General features: G+C 33.6%; 1 protein-coding gene across 4 annotated transcripts; it reads left to right on the top strand.

Moving 5' to 3' along the window:
- The first annotated feature begins 8,552 nt into the window (after positions 1 to 8,552).
- On the top strand, positions 8,553 to 17,895 carry LOC18441673 (LisH/CRA/RING-U-box domains-containing protein). Of its 4 annotated transcripts, none has more exons than XM_011627786.3 (7): positions 8,553 to 8,952; positions 10,140 to 10,334; positions 14,778 to 14,930; positions 15,640 to 15,825; positions 16,467 to 16,600; positions 17,183 to 17,369; positions 17,490 to 17,895. In XM_011627786.3, the coding sequence occupies exons 1-7, from the start codon at positions 8,662 to 8,664 to the stop codon at positions 17,589 to 17,591; spliced, it is 1,248 nt and encodes a 415-aa protein (XP_011626088.1). In that variant the 5' UTR covers positions 8,553 to 8,661; the 3' UTR covers positions 17,592 to 17,895. The 4 variants fall into 4 exon arrangements, with proteins under 4 accessions (XP_011626088.1, XP_006851961.1, XP_088702178.1 ...); XM_006851899.4 differs by having other exon boundaries at positions 14,778 to 14,900; XM_088846052.1 differs by lacking the exons at positions 16,467 to 16,600; positions 17,183 to 17,369.
- Positions 17,896 to 24,186: the final 6,291 nt, after the last annotated feature.

The raw sequence follows: 24,186 nt of genomic DNA on the forward strand, positions 1-24,186 counted from the left end.
AACTTACTTGGCTATATCCTTATATCACACGAGAGAATTAAGGTTCCATATCAAAACCTATAGACCAAGCCATCCGGTGACATGCTACCTTGAGAGTCCTCTTAGTGAATCACCTTCACCAATTATTCATCATTCTCACTCTCTTACTTGAGGGGTTAACTTCTTTTTATAGAGAACTATCTTTTGTAACTCTCATATTCATGATCTATAAGAGTTGAGATCTAAGTATAACTCTTGCCTTAATTCCCTTAAATTCAGCCAATTAGGATTAACAAGTTGTCACCAAACTGTGAATCTTAAATAATGAGCTAAACTTGTCATTAGTGCACTAATGGCTCATATAATAGGATGTCATCCAAGCATTCCTACAATTTGATAAAAGATATTTCGAAATTAAATAATTTTGTACATCTATAATATAGAAAAAAACAATTCTTACAAAGAATCCAAATACATCAATGAGTTTTCCCTCCAGTGGCATTGGGTTTTCCCTCCAGGGCAACATCTTATAAAAGTTCCAAAATAGATATTAGTATATGGTATTGCCTTATGTCAACCACATGGGATTTCGCATATACTATACGATATAACTTTTGTACCATTATTGAAAAATAAATTCTCGAGATAAAAGGGGCCTGATAGGCCATATTTCAAACACCTGAGCCTATATTTCTATAAATTTGCTCCGCTACATGGGTATTTTCTCTCTCGACATTGGGTATTCCTTTGATATAGTTTCTATAAATGAAGATGTTATCTTGATTTAAAATTAGAGAAAGACCTACATGTTGACCCAAGACATATCTTCAATAATTTATCTCCATCTCTTCTCTCACGTACTCCTTTCTCTCTCAATTTATCTCTCTCTTTCTTTATCTCCCAATTATGAAAATCTATCTTTTTGAACTTCTCTACACATATTCTCTTTCTAAATGTCCTCTCCACATTCCTCTCTTCTTTAAAGATAGGGATAGGCACCCTGAGCTTTTTTTTTATCTTAAATATGATATATATATATCTATATATATATAATTAGATATGGAAACAATGTTCTAAAGATGGGAAAGTGTCCTACCATCTCTATAGAATTTTAAATTAGATTTCTTTCTCTCCCATAAGAATCGCGATCTCTCTTAATTTGGTTTTTTTTTTAATAAAGATAAATCTCTCTCTCTCTCTCTCTCTCTCTCTCTCTCTCTCTCACACACACACACACACACATAGACATAACTCTCAAATGATAGACATATAAACACAATTCTCTAACCATTGCAACCGCTGATTCATTTTATGAATGTCGCTTCGAATATCGTTCATGACTTTGGTTAGATTTTTTAAAATTTGTCTCATGCGATCATCCATATCAGGATTACGTTTCGGTAGATTGCGATGGTTAGAATTTCTTTGCTCTGATACCAACTGATATAGGGAGAAAAATAATAAACTAAAAACATAAAAAAAAAATGAAAATAAAGGTTTGAGATATTATGCCCTCTCTAGGTCTGCAAGAGAGTCCACCCAATATTTTATCATAAGATCAAAGTTTTTATTTATTCTCCAATCACTCTCCAAAGAATGTACTTCTTCCCTTTAAATACAAACTAAAAAGAATAATAAATAAATAAATAAAATAGAAAGCTAAAATCTATCTCTCCTTTATCTCTTGAAAACAAGTCTACCATATCCTAACCAATCCAACCTTGCTAATCTATATCCATATTTTAAAAAAAACTAAACTTCCAATTCTACCCATTAAATATCTACAACTAAGAAAGACAGGGATTCTTGCGTATGATAACATAGTTCTAGAGAAGGTAATAGCCAAAATAGGATTTGTTTTGGTTAGAGCACCCAAATTCGTTATATATTTGACATGAGTTTGTCGTAATGTTGGAACTGTGGCGAATGCATCTATTATCATTGATGCATAAATAAAGAAGACTGAAAGAAAATAGGGGGAATGAACAAAAGAATGATGACGGATTTGTGATGATAGTAAGAAAGGGCAAAGGAAGATCGCAGGCCCTGGAGAAAACATGGCAATGAGTTGAACATGATACGACTCAACAGAGGCTCCTAATTCCAACCTTTGCAATCTTAAGCAACGAAGAGTTTTTTATCCAAATCATCCAAATGTAAATTAAATAAGACAAATGCTAGCAGGCTTCCGACATGTGGTATTCCCTCATCCCTTAATCAATCCTTTTCCTCGAAGGTATTCGTGTTTGGATGGCGGCTCAAAATCAGCTTCATGAAAACCTTATATTCCCTGAGGAGGTTCTACCCCTAGGAAATGCTCTTTAATGGAACTTTAGCTTTAGCTGGTCATGACCACAAAATCTTGGGTTTTGCTTGGTGCACCATTCCACACAGCATCGGTTCTTTGGATAACAAACTCTTTCCTTCTTTACGGAGATTTTTTTCCCTTCCAATGAAGAGCCTGTCCATTTTTAAAGAGTAAGAGCTATATGAACACAACAACAACCAAAATCCTACTCCATATGGAGTCCCCCATCCCATGCCGCTCAAGATGCAGTTGTACCGGTCAGCTCCAACCTTCAAATGTCAAGCATGAGCCGCCTTGCCCCTGGTGGCCATGCGACTCCCGCCCACTTCTGTCGGTTCGTACCTAGATGTTCGTGTAAGGGGTCACTTCCTTTTTTCTTTGTGAGTATTGGGAATATCCCCATTCATAGGTTCGAGATCTACATCTATGAATTGAAAGGTCAGAATGATCAACTCCGCAATTAGTTATTAGAATCAAGAGGTGAAACATTTATTCATGTTGTTGTGATCAGCAAGAATGCCTTTTGACTCTTTCCGATCGTAGAGATTAAGGTCAAAGCTTGGCCAAATCCAACGGAGCGCCATTTTTGTTTATTGAATCTATTTAAGTAACAAGGTACACTGAAAAAATGGGAAAGCCCAAGTCTAAAGAAAACTAAAATCCAAATAAGATATTTTCTAAGTCCTGGAAAATATAAAAAAAATAGAAAAAAGTATTTTTTCTTTGCATCAAGTATGCTCCTAAATAGAATGTAAAACCATATTAGTATCAAATTGCTAAATAACCTCAATAACCCTAAAATATTTACAAAGTGCAATGACCAAACTAACCCTACATCTATTTCCTAATAAATGAACCTTAACCTAAAAACATTTGCTTTGCCCAAAAACTTTAATCTCTATAAAATACTAGCCTTTAATATTCTCATAAATTTTGATCTTTTCAAAATTTAAACTTCAACTTTGCCCCTCAATTCTCTAGAACAAAATAAAAAAAACTCAATGGCCATCATAATATCTACATATTAAATAATCTAAATGCATTTAAAATCTCGACAAAATAACCAAACTAAGTGTATTACTATTTCCTACGAAATAAACTGTAGTCACATAAGCAAAAGCAATCCCGAACTTCAAGGAGGTCACAATCGCTCTTGTCTATCAAGTTTCAGAATGGATGGTTGTAAAAGTGTCATTGATTAGATTCAAAATTTAAAAATTTTTTTTTTCGAATTTTATGACACACCCTAAGCTATCTAATTTGACATCTAATAGCTATAAGCAATTGTGACCTCCTTGTAGCAATGAAGAATACTCTTATAGTATACAATCTTCTTCTATTAATGTATGCTAAATATACTAGCTCCTTGTAATGTTGTTTGTCCATCATCATCACACAATTGTGGCTTTCCATTTCAATTGATCATCACTATTGGGAAAATGTCACATATTATAAATGTCACATATTATACTTAAAATGAGTTGATGTATATTGATTTAAGGAAAAAGTTTATATAAGGATGATACCTTATGATGTAGAACTACGGATGCCCCTAAAAAATCCATCGAAAAAGGTAGTTTTAATGTTGAAAATTTGATTGATCATCTCGAGATCGAGATGTATGACTATGAAAAATAAAAAGATCTTAAGTCTAAGAAATAGTGCATTTTACAACATATTATCTACACCATCCATTTTCAAGATTTTCATATGTTTATAGATCTACTTGATTTTAACCATTTTTGAAATTTAAAATTTTATAATTAGATATAAAAATAGATTTTGAGATAATCCTAAGAACATTTTACATCAAAATTATATACCATGATAAAATTTGAAGGTGCACCTTACATCTACACCTACAGATGCATCTGTATGCAAACTGCACCCTTGATTTAATACTATATGTAAATCCAAATCAAGGACAATTGAGATTTTAGACATACATTCATTCTCTCAAAGTGAAGTATCTCCCTAGAAGTGTCTTAAATTTTTAATGAATACGGTTTCCAATCCTATATAAAGTTATAATAGATTTGAAAATTATTATTATTTAGTCTTTTTATTTACAAAAGATAAACAAATTTTCTACTTAAACATTTTATTTTAGTTGATAGAATGAGAATTATTATTATTTAGTCTTTTTATTTACAAATGATAAACAAATTTCCCACTTGAACATTTTATTTTAGTTGATATTCTATTACTAAAATGCTCATCCAATTAAAACATATATGAATTGCATGAAGGTTTGGGTTATATATACCCCCTCTCTTAAAAATGCTAATATCTCGACAAAGGAGTGAGGTTTTCATAAATGCATAAATAAATTTTATTTTAAATAAATTTAATTTATTGCTTAGAACATAAGAAACACAACACTTTCTTTACATATTTTTATTCTTAAAATATAGAGAAAGTATTTCTTCCCTACAAAATAAGGCTTGCAAAGTTCTCAAATTTGTATCATCTCCTTAAAAAATTTTCTCATATAATTAACAAATATGATATTTTTTATCTTAAATACAATTTTTCAAATAACTCATGTCTAATATAATTTGTTTTTAAATCTAACAAATATGAAATTTCAAATTTTTTTTACAATGGGATTGGTTGTGTTTCCTCATAATCTATAGACTAGTATCTATATGGTATATATATGATCATGGCCACATGGGACATGTAACCAATAGGCTCATCACCGACATATCAGTAGGTTGGACGGTGATCAATAGAGAATGAGGCCCATAGCACACGGCATGACCTGAATGCCAGTTCAAAACTCTATTTCTGCCCAATCCATTGATTGATTTGATACGATGACACTCAAGACATGTCCATTATGCTCATAATAAAATTTTATTATCTAAAAATAGGGATTGTTTACAAAGAAACCATTTATCTTTTATATATAGAGGTCACAATCATTCACATTCATTAGATGCCATATTGGATGGTTTGGGGTGAGTCACGAAGCCTGAGATTATTATTTTTTGAACTTTGTGTCTATTCAATGACACTCTTGCAACTACCCGTTTTGAAATTTAAAGGGCAATAATAATAGTGACCTCCATGTATAAAAGATAAATGGTATCTTTGGAGACAATCCCCAAAAAATATACCCACAAAGTCCATTATTATTATAAAATATTTATTACTTCCTCATAAAATTTCCTTTAAAATTTCGTACTTTTTTGTTTTTCTCTTTTTTGCTACCAGCAGGAATCCCATATGTTGTATTAATATTCTCAATAAGTGTTTACATAGGTTCATGACTGCAAACTCTAGCTTACAATCCCACTGTGTCTACATGACTGCAAGAGCACGCATCATTATTCCTAACTCTATACTCTGAATTAAGAGATTTTACAATTCATTTTATTTTATTTCTGTGCCAATTCTATATTTAGTTCTTTCTTCCAAGTCTGGCATACATCCAATCCTCTCCAAGCATTTCTTCAAAGGTAATGAATTCTCTTATTTTTCTTCTGGATTATTTTTTATTTCAGTACCATGTTGAACCGTATTGTTTGTCTGCTTCACTATGTGTGGAGTATTGGTCTCCTTCTTTGTTGGTGACACATTTATCACCTGCATTGAGTATAGTACTACATTGTTCTTGCACTTCCACTTGGGTAGCACACTGTTCACCTACCGCCTCTTCGACCTTCGTAGAATTAGTCGGTTGTCTTGGACTCTGTCGTGATATCAAAAACATTTTTGTTGTGTTAGGGCTTGGAGGTTGGGAACTTGTGCAATTTGATTAGAATTGAGGTTTTTAGACCCATTTTTGAATTTTCGAATTGGAGTTTGGTAATTAGCCAATGAAAAACCATAGCTGACATTTTGTTTTTGAGAGCTAATGGGGAGTCCATGATATCATTGAGTTTTCCTGCCAATACCTGTTGTTTTGGTTTCTACATATTCTCCTTGTTCTACTGCTTGATCTTGGTTTCATGCTACTCTATTGATTCTCCATGTGTGGATGATATGACTGAATCTTAACCAGCCTCAGCATGCTCAAAGCTTTTCACACTTGATTCTTACAAGCTAAGAGCCTTTCATACTTGGTTCTTACAAGTTAAACAACATCTATAAATTATTTAAAGCTGCTAAATTTTTATATATTAAATTATAAAATGTTAGGCTCTTGCAAGAGAGAACTGAATAATTGCTCCCCCACGTAAGATCCTAGTTTTCATAACCCAAAAAATTTGGGATGTAACTGAGTCAAGCTAGAGACCCATCCAAGAAAAAATTGCAAAAACACCATGAAGGATAAATTTACACTAATGTCTCCCAAAATTAGAGATATTAAAGAAATATTCTTAATTCTTCTATTTTATGTGCCTACCTTTTTTTTTTCTTTTTTTTCCTTATTGCTAATTACCACCACTTATATCTTCGGTATCCAAATTTTTCTATTTTATGTGCCTACCTTTTCTTTTTTTTTACTTATTGCTAAGTTGCCACCACTTCATATCTTTAGTATCCAAAGCGAGAAAGAGACTAGGATCCGAAGTCAGCCCCTTATATAGCCGTTTTCTCCTCCATATTTTTTATTAAAAATATATACAATAAGATTATTTACTTTTGGTATAAGGAGCTCACAACCATTATTAGCTATTAGTTGTCAAAACTGGTGGTTGGAGATGTGTCATTCGCTAGGCACAATGTCCAAAATGGAATTTTTTGAATGTTGTGACACATCTCAACAGATTAGATTTCACATTTAATAGCTAAGAATAATTGTGATATCTTTGTAATATACAATCTCTTTTTTATTTCTTGCCATCACTTCGGAACTTGACTTTATATATAGGGCTGATAGATCTACTCGTTGTTGATTGGAGATTCAAAACAAATATTAGACAAAAAAAGATTGCTTAATTATAGTATTGATTTTGGAATCTGTATATTTTGTGGTAAGTGGGACTGAAGAATATGAACTTTGCACCTACAATCTTCACAAATTGAATTGTAATTAAATTATGTTGGGTCGGTTACCAATATCAGTAGTTGGAGATTACACAATTCAAACAATTATGAATTTGAATCAAACAAAAATAGCTATGAATAAACCCCTTTAGGGGTAGTGATTTCATGCAACGGTCGTAAAGTAATATAATGTAACAGCCTTAAAAAATCATGTTAGAGCCATTTGTTTGATCCAAATTTTAAATATACATTTTTTTTCATTCTAATGAATAATCATAAAAAAAAAAATTTGAAAACGCAAACTGGAAAGTACTTTTCTAACCCAATTAATATAGGCCATTCATTTTGGTGAGATGCTTAGATCTAGGCCTTGGAATGATCTTTTTTCTTTCCAATTTTTTTAAATAATTTTATTATCATTAGGTTAACAATATTGAAAAAGATAAAATGATTTTCATTTCATAAATACAAGGGTCTTGAAATTCATAAAATGGACGGTCTCGATTCATTGTTTGAAGGGATTCATTTCGATTATATAAGGTTTAAATTATTATTATTATTGATTGATTATTGAGATAGAGAGAGTGTGTGTACAAAATTTTGGGTCATACAAATACTATAAACATGGTTTTTTAGGAGTGTGGTTGCATTATACTATGATACAACCGTTTGCATGAAATTAGTGCTCTTACTTTAGATCTTGAAAATAGGAAGTGCCGGCAATTTGAGAATAATAAATAAAATAAAATAGGCTAAAATTAAAATTGAAAAATTGGGAGGAGTTCTTTAATGGGTGCCCTTTGTAGAGAGCTGAGGCTCTAAACCATCAAAGTATAACACACCTTTAAGTAGCATCAAGAAAGTGGTTTAAATCTTTGTGACAGCTTTAAAATATATTTTTATATTTAGTTATAAAATTTAAAAATTTAAAATAGTGTAGATTGATTAAATCTATGAAAACTTGAAAATTGATGGATAAAAAATACATTACAAGATGCAATATTTTCGAAATTTAAATTCTATTTTTTTCTCATGTCCATACATTTTGATGTTGAGATGATCCATTCGAGGATATTTGGACATCAAAACAACTTGTTCTAGTGAAATTTTTGAGGTGGGCTCTAATTTTATTGTTTAGAGCCTCAGCTCTATATAAATTTTTTCCTTCTTTAATACACCAATTTGGTGAGATGCCCAATGGCGTAACTATACAATTTACTCTCGTGCGAGTACAACACAATCTCATTTATTAATTTCTAAAAGTCGTCCCTGCAAAACACACTGGTTTTCCTCATAAGAAGATTCTTCTTTGCTTCTTTATTTCTTTAGGGTTAGGGTTTCCATTTATCGGGTGTTACAGTTGATTCCTCCATGAAATCGCAGAGGGGGCACAGCCATAGCTAGTTTTTTCTTTGTCAGGTGTGTACAATTTGATCATGGAGCCAGAGCCTCTTCAGAATGGCGATTCTGCTCCGTCAGCCCCTGTCCCTGCTCCGCCATCGAAGATGAGCAATTTAGAGGAGAGTCTAAAACTTGAGCACCAGTTCTTGAAGGTTCCCTTTGAGCATCTCAAGAAATCCATGAGAGTGAACCACAGAATGGTGGAGAAAGAAATGAGTGCTGTAATGTTGACTGTGGCCGAGGTTTCAGATCGAGACATGTCCAGAGAAGAAGCGGTTCATCACCTCACCTCTCTCGTTTCTAGGTTACAGGGTCTAAAGAGAAAGGTTAGACGACCTTCTTCTATGGTTTGTTCTTTTAGGCTTTTCTTTATGGAAAATTGACCACTGAATGTTAATTTGCATAGAAATAAAGTTTAATTTATCTGGAAAAATAAACTTATGCGCTTTGGGATTGGGGGAAATAATTAAGGAACACGGAAATGCTTGAATTTATCTTTTTTGCTTGTTGAAAATGGTTGAAGTTTTTGTTAGGGATGTCTGAATTTTTTCTTAGGTTTTTGTTAATCTTTAATTTCTTCAAGAAATGTAAGATGATAGATGACAGGTCTCACCTTGTTATGCTATTAAATATTGCCTTGGTCATCTGAAAACCATTGAAATTTCCCTGAGCTTTTGTGATTATTTTTGTTTGTCTTTTTTTTCTGATGTAATGTCCAAGATAATTGAAAACATGGAAAACATTTATAAAGTTATTTTGGTTCACTTAATTTTCTATGTTTGTGCCCATTGAGTTGCTTTTAGATTGCCTCAAGCTGGTGTTCAGTGACTTATTTTTCTTGTTATGGAAGTAGATGCGTATAGCTTAGTGGTTAATACGACTTGATTGAACAAAATGGGGTAGAATGGAAACCTATTCAAAACAGAGATATGCTTTGGCAATTATAGCATTATATTTACTTTGATTGCTTACAATGCTTATTATGGTGATCATTGTTATCATTTTTTTAAAAGATGCTCACGACTAGTAGCCTCTGCAGATATACATGTTTATTGCAATAAACCTCTGTTTTTCTTTCTAAACCTGCATGTGTTTTTTTTGGTGGTCAATGTTTGCATGTTTTTTTGTTATATCCTTGATGAGTAGTTCATCGGATTGCTTTTCTGTCTGCTGATGTTGATTCAAACTTAAACTTGACCATAGTAGAGTAGTACTCGAATTGTTGGAAGTGCGATGCAGTCAATGGTTGGTTGCTTCACGTCACATTTGATGAATTCTATTCTCTCATTAAAATCATGAACTGCAATATATCTGGGGCAACCTGAAGGAATACCTGCATTAGTTGCTTTTAAATGATACATTGGATGATATTCACCCTTTTAATTAGGCATGTTTTTGTTTTCTTGTTGTTTTTTAAAACTCATTTGTGGCTTCTTAGGAAGCCCATGATAGTTATCTGTGATCTATATTGGATAGTTCATGTCTCCACTTAGCTTCTCTTTTCTACCTTCAGCTAGAGGAGAGTAATAAGACTGAGCAGTTGCAAGCTCAACGATGTCGAGCCCGATTGGATCACTTGGGGATGCTTCAAGTTGGAAACCAACGTGAGTGGAGTGACATAAGGGTGAAGCGAATTCTTGTGGACTACATGCTGCGTTTGTCGTACTATAATACTGCAATAGAACTTGCAGAACATAGCAATATACAGGTAACTGTTGAATTTTCAACTTGTATCTTTTGTGGGATATGACACGAGACCCCAAATTTAAACAATATGACCAAATTCAGTTTTCCGAGTAGTTTGAATGTCCTGCACCCATGCTTGAATGTGTCTTTATGCCATAAGAATTAATTATGACTCACGAAAAATTAGTCACAAGAAGTGATAGCAGTATTTTTTATTGCTTGAAAACTTTGAGCTTCAATCAATTGGACTTCATATTTCTCTTGTATCTTATATTTTGTTGTCTAAATTGCTGTGGGTATTCTCATTTCTGTTCGAATCATGTCTAGGTATTATATATTTCATTTCCTTTTGACATCCTTTTTTAAAATATTATTGGTAAGTAGATTAATGTGTACATACGTGTCCATGAGCTCAATTGTTCTCTTCTTCCATTTGTAACGAGATAGGCATGGACATCCATCAATCATGCAAATGTATGGGAAATCGAGGAAGGCGTATGGCAATTCATAAATCATTCTTCCCTGCTTCTTTTTTTTTTTTTTTTCAAAATATTATTTCTTAAATAGGTCAAACTTAAATAGGCATATGGTACCTATTTATAAGAACAAATGAGACATACAAAATTGTGCGAACTATCGAGGGATCAAACTTATGAGCCATACTATGAAGCTGTAAGAGAGAGCCACACTATGAAGTTGTAAGAGAGAGCCACGTTATGAAGCTGTAAGAGAGAGTGATGGAGACTAAGCATGAAACAAGTGTATTAGAAAATCTAGGGAGGTTAACAATTGAGGTTATTTTCCTACTTAGGCATTTGATTGAGAAGTTTAGGGCGAAGGGAAAAGACCTCCACATGGTCTTTATGGATCTAGAAAAAACTTATGATAGATTACCTCGAGATCTAATTTGGTGGGTGTTGGAAAAGAAAAGAGTCTCTAGATACTACATTGACTTGGTGCGAGATATGTACGAAGGAGTGCCAACTAGTGTGCAACAATTAGTGGAGAAACGAGTGAGTTTTCAGCGACAATAAGTCTACATTAGGGGTCAGCGTTGAGCCTATATCTCTTTGTCTTAGTTATGCAGGACTTAACTAGGCACTTACAAGATGAGATATTGTGGTGTAAGTTGTTCGCGGATGACATAGTTTTGATCTATGAGACCTGAAACAACGTCAACACAAAGTTAGAACTTTGGAGGGATGCTCTAGAATCTCAAGGTTTTAAAATTAGCTAGACTAAGACAAAGTATATGAAATACAAGCTTAGTGATAATAGGAGTAGAGATGAGGACGTAGTTAAAATTGACGGTCAAGAAATACCAAAAAGAACGCACTTTTGATATTTTGGGTCGATAATCCAGTAAAATGGTAAGATTGAGTTTGGGTGGCAAAGTGGAGATCTGTAATTAGAGTTTTATGTGATTACAACATACCAATGAAGCTGAAGGGTAAGTTATATAAGATAGGTGCGAGACTGGTTTTGCTCTATGGGATAGAATATGGGGCGGTCAAGAAATAACATACCCATAGAATGAGTGTAGTTGTAATGAGGATGTTGAGATAGATGAGTAGCAAGACAAGAAGGGATAGTATTTGAAATGAATACATTTGGAAGACCTTAGGTGTGGCTCCAATAGGCAATAAGATGGGAGAAAGTAGGTTTAGGTGGGCTGGCCATGTGCAACACAGACCCAGTACAACACCTATTAGGAGGTACGAGTTAGTTCAAGTGGAAGGCTCAAAAAGGGCAAGGGGTAGCCCCAAAAGAACATGAATATGGGGACTTGTGGCCTCACTAAGAGTAGGGCCCTTGATAGAGCAAAACGGCAGACCAGGATTCATTTGCCGACCCCAATAGTTGGGAAAGGGCTTTTGATGATGATGATGATTTCTTAAATAGTTCAATAGAGACGTCTGATTGATGGTATGGTCCTTGATAGAGTGGAATGATAGAACAATTTTTGTGTAGCTGACCCTAAATAGTTGGGATAGGCTCGGATGATGAATGATGATGCTGACGATGAAATAGATCAATGGGTACTTTTTACACAAGCGACTATGCATTTACTTGTTCTTTTCTTTTTTTTTTGTTTTTTTAGGTAAGCGATCTGAAGCGGGCATAGACCACTCCTGTAGCTCTACTAGGGCAAGAGGAGGGCCTCTAGGCAGATGGGCCACCTGGGGTGGGCGCTCTAAGCCCATGCAATTTGCGGCCCGATATTGGAACATTGTCAACGCATTATTCTAGCTTCTGGGGTTAATATGCGATAATTATTATAGGTAGAAAAAAAAACACACATATGAAATAATAATATTTGAAAATAAAAATTTAGAAATTTGAAAATGGTAATTGTTAAAAAAAATTATGAACTATTATAAGAAAATCAATTATGCATGTGATATATATTTGTCTAGAAATATATTAATAAGTTGATTGATTTGCATATTCTTAGAATATGATAAAAAAGAGGCGAAAGGCTGAATCCCATATTTAAAGTTTAATCCCTGTTGTTAAAATGGAGTAGTTACATAATTTGAAAAAGAATGGGGCAGTTACCACCTTAATATTTTATATTAATTAATATGCAGGCTGGTTGTCCCCCATATCCGAAGAAATATGTGGTACAACTCCCTTAGCCCCCTAATATAGTAGGTTAATCAAATGTTGTTCTTGCTTTCTCCATCCTAAGAAGTATGGGAACAAATGACTCAAATAAATTAAACAATCCTAGGGGAGATGCACTGGCCCCTTGGGTTAATTTACTAACTAGAAAGAGCTGGCCCTCAAGATCTGCCACCACTTTAGGGGTGCAATTGCATTGCCTATGAGTCATGGAGTAATGTTAGTGCACCCGGCTGACACACATTAATAGCGCATCTAGCTTATGTACTACCATGTCGTGGTGCTATTTTAGTTCGTTTCCAATACATTAATCTTCTGGATAACCTTCCCCATTCTTGCAATTGTTTCAACTTTGTTTTTTTTTTTTTTGGATATAGTTAACTCTTTCATTGAATAAAGAAAGAAGTAAATACAAGTGCTGGGTCCAGCGTCCCTTACAAAAATTGGGATCTACCAGAACCATAATGGGCAAGGTAATCCCTTTACAAAAAAGTCAAAAAAGAGAATTGTTTCAACTTTGTTCCGAAGTATTTTTGTTGCAGGTTCTATTTAGCGCACATTTAAATTTGTTAGTGCTTCAACATTTCTGTAAAACTTTTGTGTGAGCTGCATAAGATGCAATCCAGTAATAAAGTTGATATTCAAAATTCTTTCATCAATACAATGTTAAATTCTCTCGAAAAAGAAGAAGAAAAGTTGATGTTCTAATTGATAAATTGGAAATGACATCTATGCAATTATTGTTCTAGGATTTTACTACCCATGCATAGTTCTATGTTTGTCTGTGCACCTTTAGGTTCGTGCAACTTGATGCATCCATCTTCTCTTCTTGTGTTATCAGCAAAAAGACCAAATATATATATATATATATATATATATATAGGGTGTGGTTTGTATAAGGTTGCAACCTTCAACAATGCAATTAAGGCGCACCTCTAAATTTTATCTTAAATGTAATTTTGATACAAAGAATTCTTAGGATGGCTTGAGAATCTATTTTCATCTCTAATTATAAAATTTAAACTCTAAAAATGGTTCAAATCAAGTAGACCTATAAACGTGAGAAAATCTTGAAAATGGACGGTCCAGATAATGTGTTGCAAGATACACTATTTTGCAGACTTGAAATTTTTTCTTATTTTCATATTCATACATCTCGATGTCGAGATGCTCAATTAGAGGGTTTTCCAGCATCTAAACAACCTTTAATGATAGATTTTTGAGGTGCATCATTAAAGATTGCACGTTATATAAACATTTTCCACACATACACACACAGATATATATATATATATATATATATATATATATATATATATATATATATATATATATATATATAGGAAAATGATCCTGTGAGCCATTGGGCTCACAAGAAAAAATGAGCCCAACGACCCAGATTGAATATGGGCCGATCTGACAATCATAGATGTTTGATAGTGTTTGAATTTTAATTTTTTTTCTACAAATCCAAATCACTTGAAATTTTAGGCATGTGTTCTTCTCATCAAGCTGCACCTAATAAATATATATAAAATATAATCCGCAAAAATAAAATTGACCAAAATACCCCTGAAACTTTATGGGGGTATTTTGGTCAATTTTTTTCATTGAAAATATTATTTTGATATTTTTTGAAGATTCAAACACACGCCTAAAATTTCAAGTGATTTGGATTTGTAGAAAAAAAATTAAAGTTCAAATCTGTGCCGTTGGGCTCATTTTTACTTGTGAGCCCATTGGCTCACAGGATCATTTTCTATATATATATATATATATCCATGCACATTTTGGTGAGGTGTGTAGATACTAATTGATTATCTTGGTTTTCTTGTAACAGGATCTTGTGGATGTTGATGTCTTCTTGGAAGCAAAGAATGTGATTGATGCTCTTCAGAATAAGGAAGTAGCACCTGCTTTAGCTTGGTGTGCTGAGAACAAGTCTAGGCTTAAAAAATCAAAGGTATATGACATACCAGTGGTGCATGTGAGGGTATGTTCCAGATTTCCATGTTTGTTGTCTTACCGAAGATTATTTTGTGCCTTGGATTTCAAGCAATCAAGCACTTTAAACAAGCAAGAACCCTACAACTCTCACATTTCTTTTTAGTTACTAATTTGTTTTCCACCTTCATTTTGGTTATTCATGAATATTGATTTCTTCAATGTCCTCATTGGCCCGATTGGGGCCGGCGTACTTTTTCAGGACTTGCGTGGACACTTGAAATAGATGTTTTTCTTTGTGGAACGGCATTCCATATTTTATTTCTATTTATTTTTCCAAGGTTTATCAATATCATTTGCAGGCACTTCTTCAAAGCTGTGAACCTTCGGACTTGGGCACGTTCGTTTGGATTCCAGGCCTTCTAGATTCCTCAGATCCACTTGTTTGAAATATTTGCTGTACATATCTTAAATGTATATTTTGCTGCTCTAAATGTATTTTACCAAAGCTTAAGCCATACTTAGAAACATTGTTTTTTTAGAAACATTGTTGTTTTCCATTATGGTCCCCAAATGCTACTTTGTAAATTAGTCTGTGGATTCTAATATAGCTAGTTTACATTTAAACAAGGGCTAACACCCTTCCTTGCTTTTAGTAGTTCTATTTATCCTAACTTCATTGACTAGGTGAATTGTATGAGAAGATACTGTCACCATCTTGAATTTATTTTATGTGATGCCTTGCATTTTGATTGCAGAGCAAGCTTGAGTTTGAATTGAGGCAACAAGAGTTCATTGAGCTTGTCAGAGCTAAAAATAGCATGCAAGCACTTGCATATGTTCGGAAGTACCTGGCACCTTGGGGATCCACTCACCTGAAAGAACTGCAGCATGTAGTTGCAACTTTGGCTTTTACGAGCGATACTGAATGTGAAAAATACAAGGTAATACACAATGGCTTAGTTGGGTCTTAAACCAATTGTGTTTAGGCTTCACGTTTCTTTGGCGGAACCAGGAAGATGATAGTTTCTTTTTGAGTTTTCTCAATGGTAATAGTTCATTCTTTTGTTTGTTTAGCTATATCTGGATCATAAAGATTAAGCAATAGAAACTTCATTCTGGACGTCTTAGTTGCTTTGTTTGAAGGTCATTTTGATAACTTCTCTTTTTCTTCTATGAAATAATATATCTTCCCATTTTATAATTTTTATGTGCATGTGCGGTCGTTGGATTGGGTGTCTAGAGGCTGGGGGTTGTGTTGTGTGAGTGTGCACGTGTGTGTGCGTGTGTGTGTGTGAATTCATTGGGTGTAAAAAGAGAAGGATTTCTCTTATTATTTCAAATTGAACCATTTCATTGCTATTATCTTGTCATTCTTTCCTTTAGCGTAATTCTGTTGTTAAACCTAATGCTGTTTGACTCCCCTAAACAATTGTTCCACGTGGCCTAGACCTCCTTTTCTCAATTTTGTGTTATTTGTATCAGCTTGTTGTAACATGTTTCACTTGTGTGGTTGAGGACTTCTAGGAAGATCCTCCTTGGTGGAAGCTTTAGCATCCATTTTTCATGCAATATGTTTTTACAGGTTCTGTTCGACGCGAAGCGGTGGGACTGTTTGGTTGAGCAATTTAAGCAAGAATTTTGCAGGTTATATGGCATGAGTCTTGAGCCCTTGCTGAATATTTATTTGCAGGCTGGCTTGTCTGTGCTTAAAACTCCGTATCCTCATGTACTAAGCACGAAGTAAAGAGACTACTTCCGTTAACAGTTTAAAAAAAAAGAACTAAAGAGACAACTTCAAATGTTTAATCCATAAGAAATTTTAATATTTATAGCTAGTTTGGGGTTTCAACGAAATGCATGGGATGAAAGCTGGTATATTCAATTTTCGTCTTTCACAAGCATCGGAGTTTTTAGAGTGTGGCCACACCTAATGGTTGTATAAAGTGGCATCTGGAGGAGGCCGTGAGCACAAACAGTGTGTTACCTAAAGTCCCACCACAATTGCACTGTTACATTTTTTGGGACGGCATCCATACGAGCTCTTGACATTTTTTAGAGGTAGCACATTCAGTCACTCACTTTTTTAATAATTTGCTTATCAGTGTTGTCACCCATGTTCCGGGGCAGCAGAATCAAGAACACTTGGGGGGGGGGGGGGGGGGGGGGGGGTTGTATTAGGAAAGTAAGGCCGAGAGTGCTTACTTTAACATTTTTATAAAACCATCCTCAGTGGCCTTGTGATAATTAATATTGTTTAGTTTGTCATTTAGAGATCTCTCTGCCTTGACTTTCGTAAAGCTACTGTTATGAGGAAGATTGTACTAAGGAAGATCCTCTGTCACAAGAGAGTTTTCGAAAGCTGGCTTCATCATTGCCATTCTCGAAGCAGCACCACTCAAAGCTTGTCTGCTATATTTCAAAGGAACTCATGGATGTTGACAACCCTCCATTTGTCCTACCTAATGGCTATGTTTATAGCACCAAGGTGAACTGTTCAAAAGCCTCATATGGTTATGGAGAGATACAGGAATTGACTGGAAGTACCCTATGGTGTAATATTTTATTCGATTTAACATCTCACTCGGTTTTTCTGATTTTGCAACAGGCTATGGCAGATATGGCCAAGAAAAATGGTGGGAAAATTACTTGTCCAAGAACAGGTTTGGTTTGTAACTTTACAGATCTTGTGAAGGCATTCATTTGTTAAGATCCCAGAGAAGACATGGTGTGCCAATCACTTCAAAAAATTTTGAGGGTGATTGTCTGACCTTGGGGTGTCTCCAATTTGAAATTAATGGCGGTTGATTGGCATGTAAACATATGTATAATCTAGGAAAGAATCCATTGTACCATTCAATCCACCATCTGTTTTATTATCCTTATTTTTCCTTCCAAGGAATGGGAGATGGTCAAGCAATTGTTCTCCGATTTATGAATTGATGTGTAAATATAGTAGGTTCTAATCTCCTTGAGATCGTTCTTCTATGGGAATAAAAATGCGGTTCACAGAATTATCCAGGGCTTTTTATTTCAGAGGCAAAGATGGGTGATCTTCTGATGAAATTCAATTTTCATATTACAAAAAGGACTGGCACAACTTTTCCAGTAGAAAAGATATGTTTACCATTTTTTTCAGTGATAGGATGCTCAAGGTTTTCAAAGTTCAAACCCAAAACCTAATGATTGGGATGAAGATCTATGTACTTAGCTTTACCAATTTTGGCGCGTGCACATTTTGCTAGCCTTGATGTCTCAAAAGTGGGTGATAAAAATGACTTTCATGTCAGCCATGATAACCCTAATTGAGTGTGGTTGCACAATATGTGGTTCCCATTGTATGTTTTCAAGCTTTTATCTTTTTACAGCAGGTCTATGGAAAAAGAGCGATTTTTCCATGAAATTATTTATCTTTGTTATAAGGAGGTAACAATTATTCCTAGCCATTAAATGTCAAATTGGATGGTTAGGAGTATCACAAATTTGAGAAATTTTGTTTTTAAAATTTTGATTCTAGCCAATGATATTTTTGCAACTATCTGATTTGAAATATGATGGAGAACAATAATTACGACCTTCTTGTATTAAAAATAAATAGGTGCGGTTTGTATAGAGCTTAGGCTCTAAACAATCAAATTAGAGTTTACTTTCAAAAAGTATCTAGGAACGTGGTTTTTTTATTGGAAATCTTTGTGATAGCTTTAAAATATATCTTTATATTTATTTATAAAACTTAAAGCTTCAAAAATAGTGTAGATCATCGATTTATGAAAACTTGAAAATCTTGAAAATTGATGGTGCAAATTTGCGTTATAAAATACGCTATTTTCAAAACTTGAAATCCATTTTTTTCTCATATCCATGTATCTGAATGTTGAGATGATCAATTTGAAGATATTTGGGCATCAAAACAACCTCTTCTAGTGAAATTTTTGAAGTAAGCTCAAAGTTGAATGTTTAGAGCCTAGGCTCTATATGAACTTTTTTGTTTGCAAGCTTCTCATTGAGTTTAATATATGGTAATCTACAAACACGGCATAGAATGCTGAAATGGGCACAAGCGGGTTTTCTTTTCGATACAAATAGAGAGAAACTATTTTATGCAGGTTAGTTGTTGTAAATTATCAAGGGAAAATATCTATGTACTCTTTATTTTTAATAAGATTTATATCTTCATAGATTCAAAGTTTCAAAACATATCTTGAAACATAAAAATCTTATGTTTTATATCTTCTAACCTTTAGTTAGGCTTTACACAATTTAATTTTATTGTTTTAACCCAAACAAATTATTTAAAGACAATCAATTTTAAATTTCATCCACTCTCTCTTTACTGGACATTCTAATTTCTCTTTCTCTCTCTCCCAAAACCCCTTTTCTCTCCCCATATTTTTCCCACCCAATCTTTTTTCTCTTTCCCCATGTTTCTCACCTCTCTCCTTATAACTTGGAGAAAGCCGCCTATTCAGATCTACTGAATAAATCATTGTTTTGAATAAATCATTGTTTTGCCCATAGAGACATTTTTTTTGCAACTTTTTGATGATAAATTGCTCTAGGTTTTTGGATACATATCCTTAAAATCCCATTGCATAATCCATTTCCTTCCCTTTTTTCATTAGATTTTTATGTAATTATATAAGGGAAAAGTTTGTATAGAATCGAGGCTCTAAACAATAAAATTTGATCCTACCTCAAAATTTTCATTAGAAGATGTTGTTTTGATTCTCAAATATCTTCAAATTGATCATCTCGACATCAAGATGCATGGACATGAAAAAAAAAAAAAGCTAGTTTTAAAAATAGTATATTTGGTAACGCATTTTTGGACTGTCAATTTTCAAGATATCATAGATATATCAATCTACACTATTTTTGAAGCTTTGAACTTCATAAATCGATATAAAAATATATTTTAAATCTATTACAAATATTTCCAATATTGAAACTTAATTTCTTGACGCTATTACAAAGACTTTCAATATTTAAATCTAGCATTTCAATATCTCAATATATGTTTTGAAACCTTAAGTCTACGTAGACGTGAAACCTAAAAATAAAAAGTATAAAGATATTTTTTCAATTATTAATAGCCTGAGGTGTTATTGTGGTACTTGTGGCTTGATTCTTTGAATGAAGATAATTATATCTTGCCAATAAAAATATTAATTTTTAGCACATTTTGACTTGGTATTGGATGACGAATCCTGTCTTCACCGAGGATGCGCGTGTAATTTAGATTTTGGATTCACATGACTACAGAAGCTCTGTGCTCATAGTTTCCTCACTCAGCGTTCCGCAAATGGATGCATTTGGAGAGATGAGGTCCATCATGAAGTGATGTTAACTCTCCTTCCCCTCAAAAGAAAAAAGATAAAAAAAAAGAAAAAAAGAAAAAAGAAGGAAAAATACTCATTAAAAAAGGGTCAAATTATCTTACAGAAGGTCAAAATATTCTATTTACCATCTAGGGTTTACTTTGTAAGGTTATGTAAAATTCTCAAATTACCCGTTTTCAGAGGTGAGGATATGAACAATTAGGAGTGAACAATTAGGAGTATTTTGGTAATCTATTCCACTTGACTCAAGTCAAATTAAAAAAAAAAATAGCGGTGGTTGTTTAGAGTTAGGATCATGAAATTGCTAAATGATGAGAATACCCCTTAGTATATAACGGAAAAAGTTTATACAAGGGTGAAGCTTTAAACAATCAAATTAAGGCGCACCTCAAAAATTCAGTAGAAGAGATTGTTTCGATGTCAAAAAATCTTCTAATCGATCACTTTGACCTCAAGATGTATGGATATGAGAAAAAATTGATTATAAGCTTTGGAAATAGTACATCTTGTAATGTATTTTTTGAACTGTCAATTTTCTAGATCTGCTCGATCTACATTATTTTTTAAGCTTTAAATATTATAATTAGAGAAGAAAATTTTTTAGGCCATTACAAAGATTTTCAATATTGAAATAACATTTTTCAACACCATTTGATTGTTTGGGGCCTTAGCCTTATACAAACAGCACTGTTATATAATTTTAACTTTGGACAATTATGGGAATTATAATATTTTGCCGGTTTTGGGGGGGGGGGGGGGGGGGGGGGGTAGCAACTGGGGCCAACTTGCTCGGACTGGCCTAGAACTCATGTTTGGGCCCCTAAATTTGGCCCAATGGCTGGGCCTAAGCTTGAAATCTCAGACTGGTATTTTGGTTGCGCTAGGCCTAGGGCAGGGGCTGTGGCCTAGGCCTAGGTCGACCTTTAATAAATTTATAATTTTTTATAAAAAATTTCTTCTGGAGAGAAAACAACAATGCAAAAAAGTTTCATCTTGTGAGTTGAGACGAAATATGTGCAACCAAAGGAGATGAGAGTCTTGGTGTTATGAAGTTGAAAGCAATGAATAAGTTTATTATGATCAAACGGTGGTGGCGAAGTTGTCAAAGTTTACTAGGGAAGGGCATATTAATGGCAAAATATGGGGTGGATAATAATTTTATATTGATTGGGGATGAAAAGGGAGGCCCGCATCATAAATATTTGGAAAGCAATGCAAATAATTTTTTATGAGAAATTTGAGATAGATGGTAGGAAAAAGGAGACAAAACTTTATTTTGGAATCACAAGTGGGTGGATGATGTTGGACTAAGGGTTTAATATCCAAATGTATATAAAATTTGTGATATTCACATCGTCAAGTTTGTCGTCAAATCGCCTTATATGTTGCTTTCTAATCAAAGATTAAGATGGTATGGAATCATATGGGAAGGATGTCGAAATGGCCGATCCCTAACAAAATACATGCTTTCTTAAAGGTAATAAGCGGTTGTGCGCAGAAGCTCTAAACCCAACGAGTTGATTTTTTGGTGAATAAAGTATGAAACACAAACACAAAAATACAAATATTTACGTGGTTCATATCAGAAGGGCTACATCCACGGGTACGGCCTATTGAAATACATTATACCAATAGAAGTAACATCAACTATTTTAGAACAAATCTCGACAAAAACACAGTTGAGCAAACCCTATTAAAGCACTATCCTTTCATTATCTTTACTTCTAGCAACCTTTACCGGCAACACTAGATAGAGACCCAAGAGCAACGAGAAATTTACTTTCTCTCTAACTAAAAGGGGAAAGAACCCAAAATCTCCACAAGAACCGCTTCTCTACAAGAAACAAATCTCTCACTCTACATGAGTCTTTAGGAGGCACCATCAATTTTTTTCTTTATAGGAAGCTCTATTCTCTAAGAGGAAATTGCATTTTATGTACAGATGGTTCTGCCTCCCTCTCTCTATAGAGGAACCACCATTCCTATATGGTGATCCAAGTTGGGCACACAAATTCTCTGCACTTTCAGTCAATATATATAAGTTAGGAATCCACACAAAATAGGAAACTTTATATAGCTATTACATATATTTAAAATCAAAAGAGATATATCCAAAAGTCCTAATCTTTTTGGATATCTATTTCATTTAGAAAACTTATCAATATTAACATCATATAATAAGGAAATATCTCAATCCCACATAATATGAGAAAATCTTAATCCTACAAAATATGTGATTTCCTTATGTGGTTGATTTTAGATAACACCAAATCCAACATAAGCATGGGTAAAGTGATGGTTGTGGATCAATTAAGGGAAAAAAAAAGATAGGCATGGTTAATATTTGTTTGATGTGTAAAAATGATGATGAAAATGGGTACCATCTTTTTCTTAGTTCTCATTTGCGTAAGACATTGTTCTTGTAGAAGTCAGTAATAGAAATTGTACAAGGATTTCAAAGTTGACATCCTATTAAATATTGATAGTGTGTTGAAAATGGGTGTACATAATTACAGAGCTACACATAGATGGTATCCACGTCCTCAGGGCTCATTGAAGTTTAAACTTTGATGGTAGCTCGTTTGGCAATCCTTGGCTGCTGGTGTAGGAGGCTTGATCAGTGATCATATAGGATTATTAATCCTTGGCTATTCGGGACCGTGTAGCAGTGCAACTACTAACTAGGCTGGATTGTGTGCTTTGCTTCAGGGTCTAAAGATAGGTAATACCTTTCTGGTGGACGGTGATTCACTGAATGCTATCAGATGGTTCATGGAAAATAATCAATACCATGGAAGCTAAGATCAATGTGGATACATAATATGGATCTTTGTAGCTCTCTAAATATTTCTTTCATCCACGTTTATAGAAAAGCTAGTTGTGAAGTTGACCATTTGGCAAACCAGGGGCTCTATTGGATTTAATGATATCTCAAGCTTTGTTGTAAGCTTCTTTCTTTTTGCTTGGGAATAGTAGGACTCTCATCTTATATATTTTTAAATTTTTATTTTTAAAATTTAAAAATAAATTTTATATTTTATGTTTTACACTCGTCCCAATTTCTCGGAGCGTATAATATATTTTAATGGGATTGTATACAATGAGACTATTTACTTTTGATACAAGGTTGTCACAGTTACTTACAACCATCTGATGTGAAATTTGATAGCTTGGGTGTATCACAAAGTTCAAGAAAATTTATTTTGAAGTTTGAGTTCTGTCAATGGAATAAATGTAAGTACCCAATTCACATCCAATGGTCAATTTTAATTGTGACCACATTGTACCAAATGTAAACAGTCTCATTCTCCTGCTTTTCCTATTTTAATTTAATCCCATTTCTTTAGGGTTCAGTTTGTATAGAATCTAGGCTCTAAACAATCAAATTAGAGCCTACCTTCAAATAGTGTCGAGAATATTGAAAATCTTTATGATAGCCTTAAAATATATTTTTCATATCTATTTATTAAGTTTAAAGCTTCAAAAATAATGTAGATCGACAAATCTATGAAAACTTAAAAATCTTGAAAATTGCAAAATACACTATTTCCAAAACTTGAAATCCATGTTTTCTCATGTACATGCTTATTGATGTCTAGGTGATCCATTTGAGGATATTTGGGCTACAAAACAACATCTTCAAATGAAATTTTTGTGGTAGGCTCTAATTTGATTGTTTAGAGCATCGGTTTTATTTAAACTTTTCCCAATATAATAACTTCATTTGTTTTTTACGCATCAAATTAAGCCTATTTTTGGGACTTCTCTACTTATTAATATCAAGAAGACAAGAGCGGTTACGTGTTTTTTTTATGTTATCTTTTGGTTGTTATGAATAAGGTTCGCATGAATGAGCATGAAGTCATGTTAGGAGTTTTTTGTGAGTTGTTAGTTTGCACTGATTTAGTGGGTTGTTTTAATGGGTTGTTAGTTTGTTTTAGTGGGTTGTTTGTTGTTAATGGGAGT

Source organism: Amborella trichopoda, chromosome 9 (genome assembly GCF_054954075.1).
Source record: "Amborella trichopoda isolate Santa Cruz 75 chromosome 9, AtrichopodaSantaCruz75HAP2 v2.0, whole genome shotgun sequence".
NCBI classification, from domain to species: Eukaryota; Viridiplantae; Streptophyta; class Magnoliopsida; order Amborellales; family Amborellaceae; genus Amborella; species Amborella trichopoda.

What these genes read in the sequence shown, in the direction of transcription:
- LOC18441673 (XM_011627786.3), top strand. Translation starts at nt 8,662, where the DNA reads ATGGAGCCAGAGCCTCTTCAGAATGGCGATTCTGCTCCGTCAGCCCCT. An exon ending in TACAGGGTCTAAAGAGAAAG is followed by an intron (nt 8,953 to 10,139) that starts GTTAGACGACCT and finishes TTCTACCTTCAG; the next exon opens with CTAGAGGAGAGTAATAAGAC. An exon ending in TTGTCTGTGCTTAAAACTCC is followed by an intron (nt 16,601 to 17,182) that starts GTATCCTCATGT and finishes ACTTTCGTAAAG; the next exon opens with CTACTGTTATGAGGAAGATT.